We start from the raw sequence: 13,178 nt of genomic DNA, 5'->3' as shown, positions 1-13,178 counted from the left end.
ACCACCTACTTTCCTTCCTTGTGTCACATTATTTTTCACTTCTTTTGCACATTTTCTTCTCTCTTCTATCACTGTACCTAGGTATTTGAACTGTCTCACCAATGCCAGTCTCTCTCTATTCACTGTAATATCACACTGGGGGTCACCTTCTCTCTCAATAATCATCACTTTACTCTTTTCTACATTTACTCTCAAAGCACGATGCTCAGGCATCTACGAAACTCTGCACTAGTCTACCAAGCTCTTGTCCAGTATTTGCAAGTAGCACTGCATCACCAGCACACAAGTTTGAGATATGCCATCCATCACCATTCTTTACCAACGCCATCCCTCTCTCCATTACTCGTATTTTTACTTCTCTCATCACCCCATCCATATATATATTGAACAACCATGGGGACATCACACAACCTTGTCGCACTCCCACAATGACCGTGAACCAATCACTTTGATGCCTATTTACCCTTACAATTGCCTCACTACCATCATAAAAAACTCTTGACGGCATCTAGCAGCTTACCATCTACACCATACATGCATAAAACCTTTCACAATCCTTCTCTGTCTACTTTGTCATATGCTTTTTCCAGATCCATGAATGCCATAAACACCTTATGGTCATTCTCACACACCTTCTCCACTATCATATTCCTGCAAATATTTGATCAACACATCCTCTGCCACTCCTAAAGCCACCCTGTTTGTCACTCACTAGGATTTTGATCTCTCTCTTACTTTCTCTATAATAATTCCTCCATATACCTTCCTTACCACACTCAACAAACTTATGCCATGATAACTCTTGCACTCACTTCGCTCACCTTTGTATTTGTACCATGACTGGCATTTTACATTATCAGGCCAACACAAGGAAGCAGATTCACTTTGGGAAGTTCTGGCAAATGCAGTTATTTTGCATTGCAACTCACATTAAGCCTGACATACCTAATGAGTATCATATGATTATGTTATGACAATTTAACCTGCAAAAAGTTACTGTACTTTATACAATAATAATTAAGCCACACTTACACTCTCTGCCAGTTTACAAATATAAGTTACTAATACTTTCTGTAGTAAGCTCTAAAAAAAAGCTGGTTTTTTGCAAAGGGAATGTTTGTCAATTACATTTTAACACAGGATATGAGACTGACTGTAAGGTTGTGGTAACTCACCTTGTAGAGCTGTGTGAGGCAAGCCACCCTCGGGGGGCCTGAAAGTAGAATAGTCGAACCTGTATAGCCCCGGTGGTGTCGATGGTGGTGATGCGATGATGGTGGTGGTGGTGGTGGTAGTTGTGGTATTGGTGGTGTGGTGGTGGTTGGGTGAAGGGAGGGGAGGGGTGGCAGGAGGGGGGGAGGGAGAGATACGGCCAGTTAGTGCGTTAATGTGTTACTGCATTAAACTGATGACATATACAAACAGACAGCATGCATGGGAGCAATTAAGAGTTAAAGGCCGGCTGCAAAGGTTGCTAGTAGGATATTGGAGGGCAAGAAATTATTATTACTAAAGCTTGTTAAAAAAAAAAAGTAGTAAAAGCACTAATTAAAATTTCACGCTGCATCAGGAACACTGTTAGTGCTAAGAAAATCAGTAAATTTCCAAAAAACGGTAATTTATGGTTTACACCATGCTACATAAAAGTGTTCAATATTTAATTAAAGGCTGTGAGGAAATGTGGGCTGCAAACTGGAAAATACAGCAGAAACATTACTGGGTGAAAAGTCAAAACTACATACAGTCCAAAGAAAAGGCCAGTAATCACCAAATTTGCAGCTAAAAGATGAGATCAAAATGGGATATGGGATATGAAAAGAACACAGTAATTCACTGATACCTGCCCACACTAATTTCAAATTAAAATAGTATGCACATATTTGCAACAACTCAAATCCTCCTGCATATTATTATGCTGACTACATTACCGCAATGTGTCACAAGAAGCTTAGTCAGCACCACAAAGAGAGGAAAAGAATTACCTGTACATCACATACCAGAACTAATGTCAGGCAGTACACAAACGAAAGAGCATGAGAGCCAAGATGAAGGAGGAAGAAAGGGAAGTGGAAAAAGGGTTTGTTAAGTAAGGTAAAACTAGAGGATGCACACATAGCAAACAGCTATACCATAAATGGGCACTTCAAGAAAGAAACAGGGTGATATCACTTTCCCCTTTTTTTTTTAATATGTTGTCACGAGATAACATTTTTAAAGAATCAAGAAATACAGCTGGAGGAATACAGAACTTGCAAACAATCTTACACATATAGCTTATTAAGCCTGAATGTATTTTCATATATTAAAATACATTTGAAACTATTATGTACGAAAGATTAGGTACTTGTAGTAAGAACCATTTTCCAAGGTATGTTAAATGAATTTGGAGTGGAGAATATAAATATTCAATCTCTCTCTTTCTCACAGTAAACTGCATAGTTAAATTGGCAGACAGCACCAAAGCACAAACTTGAAGAAAAAGTTCTAAATTAATGATACTGATGCATACTGGATAAGTATATAACAGTGTTCATCAATTTAACAAGAAAAGCATTAGCTAGCTTAGCTACAAGCAAATGTTACAAAACAAGTCAATAAATGCATGTATTCGAGGTTAAACAGAGGATAAGGTTTTACTGTGGCATGCTGGCAAGCACAAGATGTGGGAGCATGTGATACAGAAATGTGAAGGCGCAATGTTATCAACTGAATAAAACAGATGAAACAATATGCAGATGAAATTCACAGTAAATACAACGTGAAATACAAAATAGAGGTGGAATATAAAACTCTGATACAGCTCTAACAGGACAACACAAACAGCATATGGTCTTCAAATTTACAGTAATATTGTACTTAATACTAATACTAAACAACCAAAATTTTATAAATGAACCTAAACTAACATCAATATCATCATCATTCCCACCTCTTTTTCCCACTGAAAGATAGGGTGAGGTGGAGTTCAGGAAGCTAGAAAAAAACAAACACAAGAAAGGGGGAAAGCTAAACAGTTTTCCCTGCGAAATGAATCACACACTCACCTTTCAAGCCCATGGAATTCTGATTCCAACTCACAGGCATAACCAGTCATACACATATGCACTATATATTACCTATCAGAGTCAGGCCAACTACTATCAACTTCCTTACATCCATTCTCTCCACATGACCACACCATCAAGGGAATCTCTTTTCAATCAGTTATCCATAGTCTTCCTTACTCCACAAAACATATATCTTTAATCACCCTATGCACTCCACTCAAACATTTGTGAATAACCTAATCTCCACTGTTCTCACTCCTGCTTTTTAATTTTCATGCCACACTAAAGTTTCACACTCTTGATGAGGTCACTAAAACTATGCAATCCTCTTGCAGCTGCACACTCGGACCTGTGTTTTGTAGCAAGAGGTTCAAAGCACCAGCCACTATCCGTCCCTGGACTACTGTATTTTCCACTTCTTTTGTATATTTACCTCTTTCATATCAGCGCACCCAGGTACTTAACTTCCCTCATCAATTCAGGACTCCATTAATCACTGCATCACAATGAGAATCACCATCTCTCTCAACAATATCACTTTACCATTATCTACAGCTTCTTTCAATGCATGAGACTCAAGGACTTCAACAAAACTGCACAAGTTTGGAAAGCTCTTGTTGCCACCAGACAATTTTTCTCCAAGTTAGCAATGATATCGGTACGAATGGGTTCATGAAGGCTATACCTAACTTCTCCAGTTTAAAGGGTCTCCTAAGCTGAATAAAACTGTCTGAAGACAGGAAGAATACACTACAAATTGCATCATCAAGATGATGGGGTTAAATAAGACTCAATACCAGGACAGGGCAGAGACAGTTTGATTACAACTAAGTGCCATCAACTCACAAAGGTTTGGGTGGGTCTGAGGCAAGTAGAGTTCCATCGTTTCTCATCCTTCCTTCATCATCCTCATCACTGGAGTCCTCTTCAATGAGCGGTGGTGCTGGAGAGTCATGCTTCGCCCCTCCAACTCCAACTACCCCTGCTGCACCATTCTGCCGGCTTTTATCTTGTTGCTGCTGCTGTTGCTGTTGTTGCTGCTGCTGTTGTTGCTGTTGTTGCTGTTCCCGCCTCTCTCGTTCCCTCTCAGCACGCTCATGCTCCCTCTCTCTCTCCCTTTCTCTCTCACGATCACGCTCTCGTTCCCGCTCCCTCTCCCGTTCCACCCGGTCCCGCTCCCTATCCCGCTCCCGTTCTGGCCGTTCGCCCCGGTCATTGGCAACGGCTCCCAGATCAACAAGGTGTTTTGCAAGCATGTCCAGGTCCTGTCATGTAAATAAAAGAAGGAGAAGAGGCAGAATTAGCTGTAATGAATTCCAAAGAAATACAAACTCAGGATATTAATAAACTGATATAAGTTTAAAGATTAAAATATGTGCAACAAAAACCATTTATGGTTGGCAAAAAAGGGATCCTCAGAAATTACGGTAAAATCACTGAAAAGACTAAAGAAACTAACTATCCATTAAAAATATTTTTAACTAAGCCTATAATTTAAAAAAGAAAAAGTAAAAAGCATTAGCTCAGACTGTGTCATGCTAATTCATTTGAAATTGGTCAATATGAAACTCTGTAAAAATATTAGTTCATTCTGTGTGAACAATTATGAACTATAAAGGTGTGAAATTCAAAACTCAGCAATAAAGTAAAAAATAAAAAAGCTGGGAAAGAGAGAGAGAGAGAGAGAGAGAGAGAGAGAGAGAGAGAGAGAGAGAGAGAGAGACAGAGAGAGAGAGAGAGAGAGAGAGACAGAGAGAGAGAGAGAGAGAGAGAGACAGAGAGAGAGAGAGAGAGAGAGAGAGAGAGAGAGAGAGAGAGAGAGAGAGAGAGAGAATATGGAGGCCGAGCAGCAGACTAACCTCTATGCGGCGGGGAAGGGGCTGCCACAAGCAACATCAGGCAGCAGAGGGGGAGGGTAGTGAGAGGAGGGGTGTGGGTAGGAGAAGGGGGCAAACAAGCAGGTTAGTGGCTGCATGCAACACTACACACTGGTTAATTCACAAAACACACCAAAACATCCTTCATCAACAATGAGGCTTGTATTTCCCTTGCACATCTTCCTTAGTAAATTTCTGTAATTGGCATGTTGATACTCTCATGCATGTTATTTACAGAATCTTTATCTTGTTAAAAGAACATAACATTCAAGAGAATATTAAGGTAAAAGAGAGAAAGAGACAGAGAGACAGAGAGAGAAAGAGAAACCTCTTAAGGTTACATGAATATGGTCTCAGGCATCATTACTGAAATTTATTAGGAAAACTGCAAAGGAAGTGATATGCAACAATGCAAGAAGCCCAGATTTTAAATACAATACATGGGCGATAAAGCACTGAACGCTACTAATACATTATGATCTCTGTTGACATAATTCCAAAGTTAAAGAAAACCTTCAAATACAATTTGGATTTTTTTTTTTCAATGAACCTGAAATTTCAGGAAACTGAATTCAGTAATTTTTCACATGAAAGATGTTACATATTAACACAAGTAAGGTGTATACTGATAATTAACAGGAAGTAATATTAAGAGAACCAGTCCAGACATTAGAAATAATGGCACAACATGAACAAAACTTATCATTATAAAATATAGTGATACTATACTATATTAATAAGGAAAATGGAAAAATAATGTTAATTAAAATATATATATATATATATATACTGTATATAATGAAAATAATAACCGTCAACCAAAGTGCCGCTACAAATAGCCTCTTCACTCTGATGATGTGATTCTCACATTATTCTGCTAATACCAAATTACTTCACTCAGACAAGGAGAGCACCCACATAATGAAAGTGTTATTGAATGTTATACAGTATCTAAAGCCACAATTTTGAAAACTTTCTTCTTATTTGAGTAATACCTGGAGACAACAAGAATAGGATACATCTTCATGTTGAAAACATTATCCAGTCATTAGGAAAGCTGCAACAACTCATGTTTAAAATAATAACTCAGTAGCATTTTCTTCCCAAAAAGAAAAAAATACAGATGATGTGTCAGCAAATAAAAAAAACATTTTAATCACACTGAGATTTTTCTCCCTAACATGCATCAATCTCTGTAATGAGGTATTTCATTTACTGAATATTCGTATGCAATTGGTAACTCGTTACAAGAACAAGAAATAGTTCAACATTATTAAGGCTCTCATGTATTCTTCCTTGCAGCCAAGTCAAAAAGTTTTTTGTCATGTATTCAAAACTACCAAGCATGTTGAAATTTTAAAACTACCATTGAAAGATAATGGCAATGCTGCATAACTTTCAATGCCACAAAACAGCATTCTCTCTGGGCAAAAGTATGTGAAAGCCTGAGTTGAAATTTTGAGGAAAAATGGCAGTTCGCATTCAGCAACAGCCAATTCCCTTTTATCTACTTCAAGACACAGGGGTCCCAAGGCTAGGCTACAGCAGTCCAGAATATTTAAGAGCAGGAGACTAGTCTATGCTCCTGGCAACATTTATGTGATGAAACAACTTCAGTCACTTCTTGGTTTGAATCCTTGCACAATCATTTTGAATGATGCCTTTATACCACCAAACCATCAGGTGCATTTTGTATTCATAACAAAGTTGAAGCCTTTAAAGACAAGATGCAGGCAAAAAATGCACTTTTCTCCTACTGACTTACTCTCCATTGATTTACCATCCAATTATCAACTTCCTACACTATCTTTTACTGCACCATTTGAAGTGTAGGGTCCAGGGCTAGTCTACTCAATCCAGACATTTAAGGCAAGAGTGACCTATCAACTGCTCAAGTATCACTGTGTAAGCAATAAATCCCAACCTTTCCTCAGATCTAAACCCTCCTGGGCCACATTTTGTTGGAGCACCATAACCCACTAAATCACCAGGTGGTCATTTGTTGTAAATCACCTGATGACCATTGGTTTGTAAACTGAAATGCAATACCTGCATAAAATCGCAAGGCATATGAAGGCAATGTGCTTAGTATTACAAATTTTAAGCAGTGTTTAACCAAAACTTATATTAACTGCACATTTTATACAGATATCGCAGCGTGTTAAAACAAAATACACTGCAATGCTAGTGACAATCTGACAAAACAACTATTGGTACATTCTCACCATAATATAAAGCTGCTTCAAATAGTAAATGCACAGTATGAAACAATTCAGTACTGCAAAATATTGCAAACAGGAAAAATGTAAGGCAAGATTTGCAACAGGGTCAGCAAGGATTGGCATAGAATGTCAGTGGGTCCTGTATACAGAGATCCCCTTCCCCCAAAGAAAGAGCTAACAGAAAATATCTTTACACATAAGATACCCATTAATAACAGAAAACAATGTCCATGACCAAACTGAGAAACCAAGATGCTAAACCAAAGAATGCCAGTAGTAAGTAACTAGTACAGACAAAGACTGGCCTTACTCCTTATGTCTGACATTAAGCAACAACAGATTCTAAGTTACAAAGCAAAACTAGTCTCAGATGTATGAATTAACCTGTGCATTATGTTTACGAGCTACCTTTCCAAAGTTGAAAAACAAACCTCTAAGATAAAATTTCAATGAGCAAAATACAGTAAAGTAAGCAGTAATAAGCTTAGTAAATTAGGAATGCATTTGTGTTTGTATCTGTGGCTTTCTAACACCTCTTCCTTAGCTATTTTCTTCTGCATGATACACTTTGCACCTCATATGTTATATGTAGCTCTTTGATATTGACATACAGTACAAGATATTATTCATGTATCATATGGAGAAATAACCTGGTAAGGAAGAGTTTCTATTGTGCCTCCTTACATGATAAGAATACAGGCCTTAGACTAGTATGTTTGCTTTGCAGTCTTGGCCAAGCAGAGCATTCAAAACAACACATAATAAAAGCAAGAGAAAGCAAGGGTTGGGAAGGTGTGCTGAGAGAGCGGGAGTAAGAGGCCACTTACAAACAGCAAAGAGACATCACACTGTGGGCAGAACACAGGCCTCCGTCAACCTCATAACCCATATTATATATTTTCTTTCTATCAACCCATGTCAATACATCTCTACAGGAAAGCTCTGACTTGTGATACTCTTGATCAAGTAATATGTATTGTTTCCATTTTTAATATCTGTCTTCATATCTTCAATGAATAATATTATTACTGTACTGTAAAAATCACCATAGCATGCTCCAATAAACAAAAACAGGTTTTAGTAAATGTAATGCAAAAATCACAACTCTCTCTTATTAATATTATCTCTACCAGTTTTCCCAATATAATGAACTTTTTATCCTACGTATCAATGCTCACGTTTCTCACCTTAAACATCCATATTTTCAGCTTGCACAGTAATTCAACTATCAAATAAATACTGCACTTCACACCACTTGAGCTAGTCTCTTTTCATAAGTACTGCTAATTTCATCACTCATTATCTATAGTTATAGCTTAACAACTGATAATATTTCACGAAGAATATGACAGGGGTTGTTTGACAGCACTTAGCTACTAAATTACACATTAGTAATTTGATATCACTAAGCTACTAAATTACTGGTATATATCTATATAATAACTATATCTTCATGCATCTTTTCTAACCTATACAGGAATTGTCATTCATAATGTATGGCTGTGTTTTAATATCATATATTTAATTTTCTTTCGTTTAATCAGTGTCATTTTGCTCTGAGAAGCTTTATGCTTCTGCGCTTATACTGTATTTTATTCATGACTGGTCAACTTTGAGAAAAAAGCTATTAGCCATTATTATATATGGTAGGTGGGGGGGGCTCACCGTCCACTCACTTGATGTAGTGCTGCTCTGTTTTTTTTTTTTTTTTTTTATTTTTTTTTTTTTGGTCCAGCTCTGGGCATAGGCTTCACAGCCTGCTCTCAAGGCCCAGCAGTCCTCCTACATACCATACACCTCTCTACATGTCACCACTTCGGCGTTAACACCCACCTTCCATATTGAATACATGCTAGGGCTGTCTCATACAGGACTGGTGTATTGGTATTAGCGGGGGTACTTTTATGACATGTCGGCGGGTCATCTGGTAGATCAGGAAAGTCTGCTTTTATGAAATTCAAATCCTTAAACTGTTCCCTGCCCCAGCCGGGATTCGAACCTGGGTCCCCCAGGACTGCAGGCCGCCTCTCTACCGATTCAGCCACCCCTCTACCCTTTCCTCTCCTCCAACTTTCTTTCCTTCCATCCTCTTCTGTTTTTCTTTCCTTCATTCTTTCCTAGTCCTGCCTATGGGTGACTTTACACTCCTTCTTCTGTCATTCTTTCCTCTTCCTTCTGCCTGTGGGTGACTCTACACTGAGTGACAAGCCAAATGGTTTCCTGTACACCAGGAAACCATTTACTACCCTGGGTGGTAACCAAATAACCAAATTTTGGCACCTGGTGGTTTAGTGGGTAATTACGATGCTCCAATTGGATTGAACCAGTGAAGGTTTATATCCATGGGGGGGTTGGGGTTTATTGTTCATGTAATGCCACTCAGGGATGAGTGAGGCTAGTCACTCTCATCTTCAATGTCAGGACCAGCTTGCCTAACCCTAAGCTCCTACGCTTCTCATGGGGCAACGTAGGATTAGATGATGATGGATGATGATTATTATTATTATTATTGCACTTTACCACCCAAGGAGGAGGTTTATGATGTTCATTTTCATCCTTTACCTTGACTGTATCAATAACATCTGCTACTAATAACATATCACCAACAAAATGTTAGCACAGAAGAGCACTAAAAGCAACATTCATCTGACTTGAAATGACAATGAAATATTTTGAGACCAAAACAATCTCTTGTATGCAAATTATGGTATTCTAAAATACAGCAAGCCCATCTACCCTTTAAGCACCACCCTTGAACACAACAAGCTGAAACTGCAGCACCAGGTTAGGGGTAATTGCACTAATACCAACAATCGCACCATAATACTCAAGGTTAAGAAACTCTAAGTACAGTCAATCACCATTCAAATGAGCACAAGCAAAACATGAGGCAGTCTGGCTAGTAGTAAACTTTATCATGTGAACTGAGTTACAATTTTTATTACTAATGACTCAGTATGGGAGGCTCCCAACAACTGTTGCCAGAGGTCTGACAGATTCATTTTTTGTAAGTTTAATTGCAGCCCATTTCAGTTACAATGGTAAAATAATTGCAACTGTGAGTCCACTTCACTGAAAAGATAAGGAGTATGCTACACCACGATATACAATTCACGTCCTCTGATACTTTTGTCTGTTGTGGCTCTTAAATTACTTTATATGGCCACTGTTCCAATCCACAAAGTTTGTGCTGTTGAGTTCTTATTTTCTATAAGGTAGGATTATATGAAACAAGACTTATCCCTAACAAATACGAGTATGCATGATGTTAACAATCTTTTTAAAAAAACAAGCTAAGCAAGGGCAAGCACAAAGCCGGAATTCACATGTAAGTCACACTTCTTTTGCCTATTATCTTCAGGCATTAACGTTCCATTTACTAACATTTACACCCTCTTACCTAATGTAAAAATCACTGAGTGTGAAATGGCACTGCTTAGAAAAATACTCAATGCAAAAGCTAGTCCAGCATATCATTATGGGTGTCAATGAGTCCCTTGCAAATCTTGTAAGTCTTTCGAGCTCAGCTACACATAAACGTACTACTAATAGTATCTATTCTTTTATAAACAATATTAGTACCGTACTACCAAGTGGTCATATACATGAGGTGGAAGTGGCTCACAGGGGGAAGATTTTTACAGACTGCTAACAAAACCCTACTTTCTTCATGAGTTATTAACTCTTAAGTCCTTTGGAAACTCTCCTGTACATTAGCTTCATGGTGGATCTTCTGTACCTAAGAGACAGGTTATTAACATGGCTACAATGTAAGACTTTAAGTATCCCAAGTAAAAATATATGAAATGACTGCTAGGCACCACTGTAAGTCTTGCTATTTGATCCCTGTAACAGCTGACTGGCTTGACAATGACTACCATGCCATGTCTAAGTTCCTTCTATGCGATGTATGATCACGTTAGGTGGGAATGCCAGTAATTCCTCTTATAACAGTTTAACTCTGATGATGCCCAGAACCATACTCTCATTGATTAAAGATGTTTCCTAGCACCTCTTCCTTATCAGCTTATATTTGACTATGATTCGCTAGTATTTTCTTGTGTGTCAGTTTTGCAATCTGTGTCAAAATAAGAGGCATAAATAACATATGGGAGAATAATGTGTATCATCATCATCATCCGGACCTCCTTTCCCACCCTAGGGCAGGGTGAGGAGTAGCATTTCCTGAATAATGTGTACTGTACCAAATAACCTGCTCAGGAAGACATGCTTGAAAGCCTCCTAAACAGATCAAGAATACAGCTACTAGCACTGGTCTGTATCTTAATTCTAAGTTGCAGTGCCAGCCTATACAAAACTGTCAACAGGAAAACCTAGAAATATTGGAAGTTCTCTACTCTACTCACACGACAAATATTATGAGTCAAGAGTTTTCCATAACTTTGAGTACTATTTATGAAAGGTTACAAAGTGTCCCATGCCCCACATTAGTGGCTCAGAACAGCACTGGACACAGCTGTAGAGGAAGGAGTGAACTTCACAACACATAGAATTAGGGCAACAATACTCACCTCGGGTTTTCTGGCCTGTGCTTGTGACTGGGATTGCTTGGCAGCATGAGAATTTCTCTGGTCCCTCTGATCTCGATGTTCTCTGTTAAAGTGAAATATGGCATCTGATATCACTTGTTATTAACGAACTAACATATGTGCCCTATGACTTTGCAGAAAAAAGTCAATGGCATTATCTAAACATCAGTATGGCATAAAAACTAACAAGAGTGGACCTGAGAATAAGTCTGACTATTATCATAACTCAACTTCGAGTGGGCAAATCTGAAAACGTAACCCTCTAACCACAGCGGGTTTCTTTCAACTGAATAAAATCACCTAGTGTTAGAAAAAAAGTACCAATAGCAGAGAAAGGGTTACTTGAGATGATTTATTATGCCTCTGACTGCTAAAAACTCTCAGTAACAAGATCTTCTGGTGTGAGCTTGAATATAATGCTGTAGCGCACCAGATGCAGCAAAAGTGTTACAAACTGAATGTTACACAAATTTAACAACAGTCAACAAACTCCAAACTTACATGAGTATTCCTGAAACTGAGATATTTCTACGTAAATCATTGTTCTGTATTTAAAAATTTATGGTTTGGGTCTGGTTAGTACTTGGATGGGTGACCGCCTGGGAACACTAGATGCTGTTGGCATCCCTACGTCAAGTGGGGTTGGTGGAGGATTAGTGCCCCTCCCTGTAAAACAATTAACTCTAAGCCCTTGGCCACCCCGTCTGGGATACATGGCGTCTGGCAATGAATGAATGAATGAAACAAACAAATGATCAGAGGCACAAAATATGGCATCTATTCAGTAACTTCATGACAGCTTCTAGTGAAATTCACCTGAAACTGAAAGCTTAATACTGCGACCATGATCTATACTCTCGTCCCCTCCCACAACCTTCACCCAACTGTGGGATGCTTGGTTTTCAATATCAAATAGTTGCAGTCCATGCTGGTAGCCAACAAAAATCTCCTGATGGTGCCTGAGACAGATGCTACCAGGTGGTGGTGTTGATAATACAGGGTTACTGTGCTGCTTGGTTACGGAAAAGTCCCTCAACTTCCTTCGTATTACAAATGCAGGACAGCAGACTGCTGAAGATGGGCAACTTCAGCCAGCAGTCTACCAGGTTCATGGCTTGATAAGCTTGGAGCCACAACATTAACAATGCTGTGATGGTGGTACCTGTGTTCCCTGTGCTCCCTGTGGTCACGATGGTCCCTTGGATGGTGCTGGGGTGGGGTGGCTGGCTTGTGAGGTTGTTGATGGTGTTCAGGGCGGGTCTGTGGGGGTGGTGGTAGAGGCCGCTGGGGTGGGGGGCCCTGGTCCTGCATTAGGCGTGACGGCAAGGCAGGGCGTGAAGGAGGTCCAGGTTCGGGGATTTCCTCTTTGTCCTTCTTACCTCCACCACCTCCATTCCTTTGGTGTTCCTGCAAATAAATATGGTAACTAGTTAAGGCATAATTGTCATGGAAACAAGATATCTATTAGGAGTGAAAAGAATT

The 13,178-nt window shown here is 39.0% G+C and overlaps 1 protein-coding gene across 1 annotated transcript in view; it reads right to left on the bottom strand.

The window, feature by feature from the left end:
* Positions 1-13,178, bottom strand: part of msn (serine/threonine-protein kinase msn) — a 247,468-nt gene that overhangs the window by 95,253 nt on the left and 139,037 nt on the right. Inside the window, exons 11-15 of the mRNA XM_080280525.1 lie at positions 12,859-13,103; positions 11,679-11,760; positions 4,907-4,927; positions 3,894-4,312; positions 1,176-1,213 (exon numbers count right to left, since the gene is read on the bottom strand). Of these exons, the coding sequence (XP_080136651.1) occupies positions 1,176-1,213; positions 3,894-4,312; positions 4,907-4,927; positions 11,679-11,760; positions 12,859-13,103 (805 nt within the window). The remainder of the gene's footprint in view (positions 1-1,175; positions 1,214-3,893; positions 4,313-4,906; positions 4,928-11,678; positions 11,761-12,858; positions 13,104-13,178) is intronic.

This window comes from Coenobita brevimanus, chromosome 85 (assembly GCF_032717465.1).
Source record: "Coenobita brevimanus isolate Jiangsu-jjx chromosome 85, ASM3271746v2, whole genome shotgun sequence".
Classification (NCBI taxonomy): Eukaryota; Metazoa; Arthropoda; class Malacostraca; order Decapoda; family Coenobitidae; genus Coenobita; species Coenobita brevimanus.
This window is presented reverse-complemented; position numbering and strand designations above follow the sequence as displayed.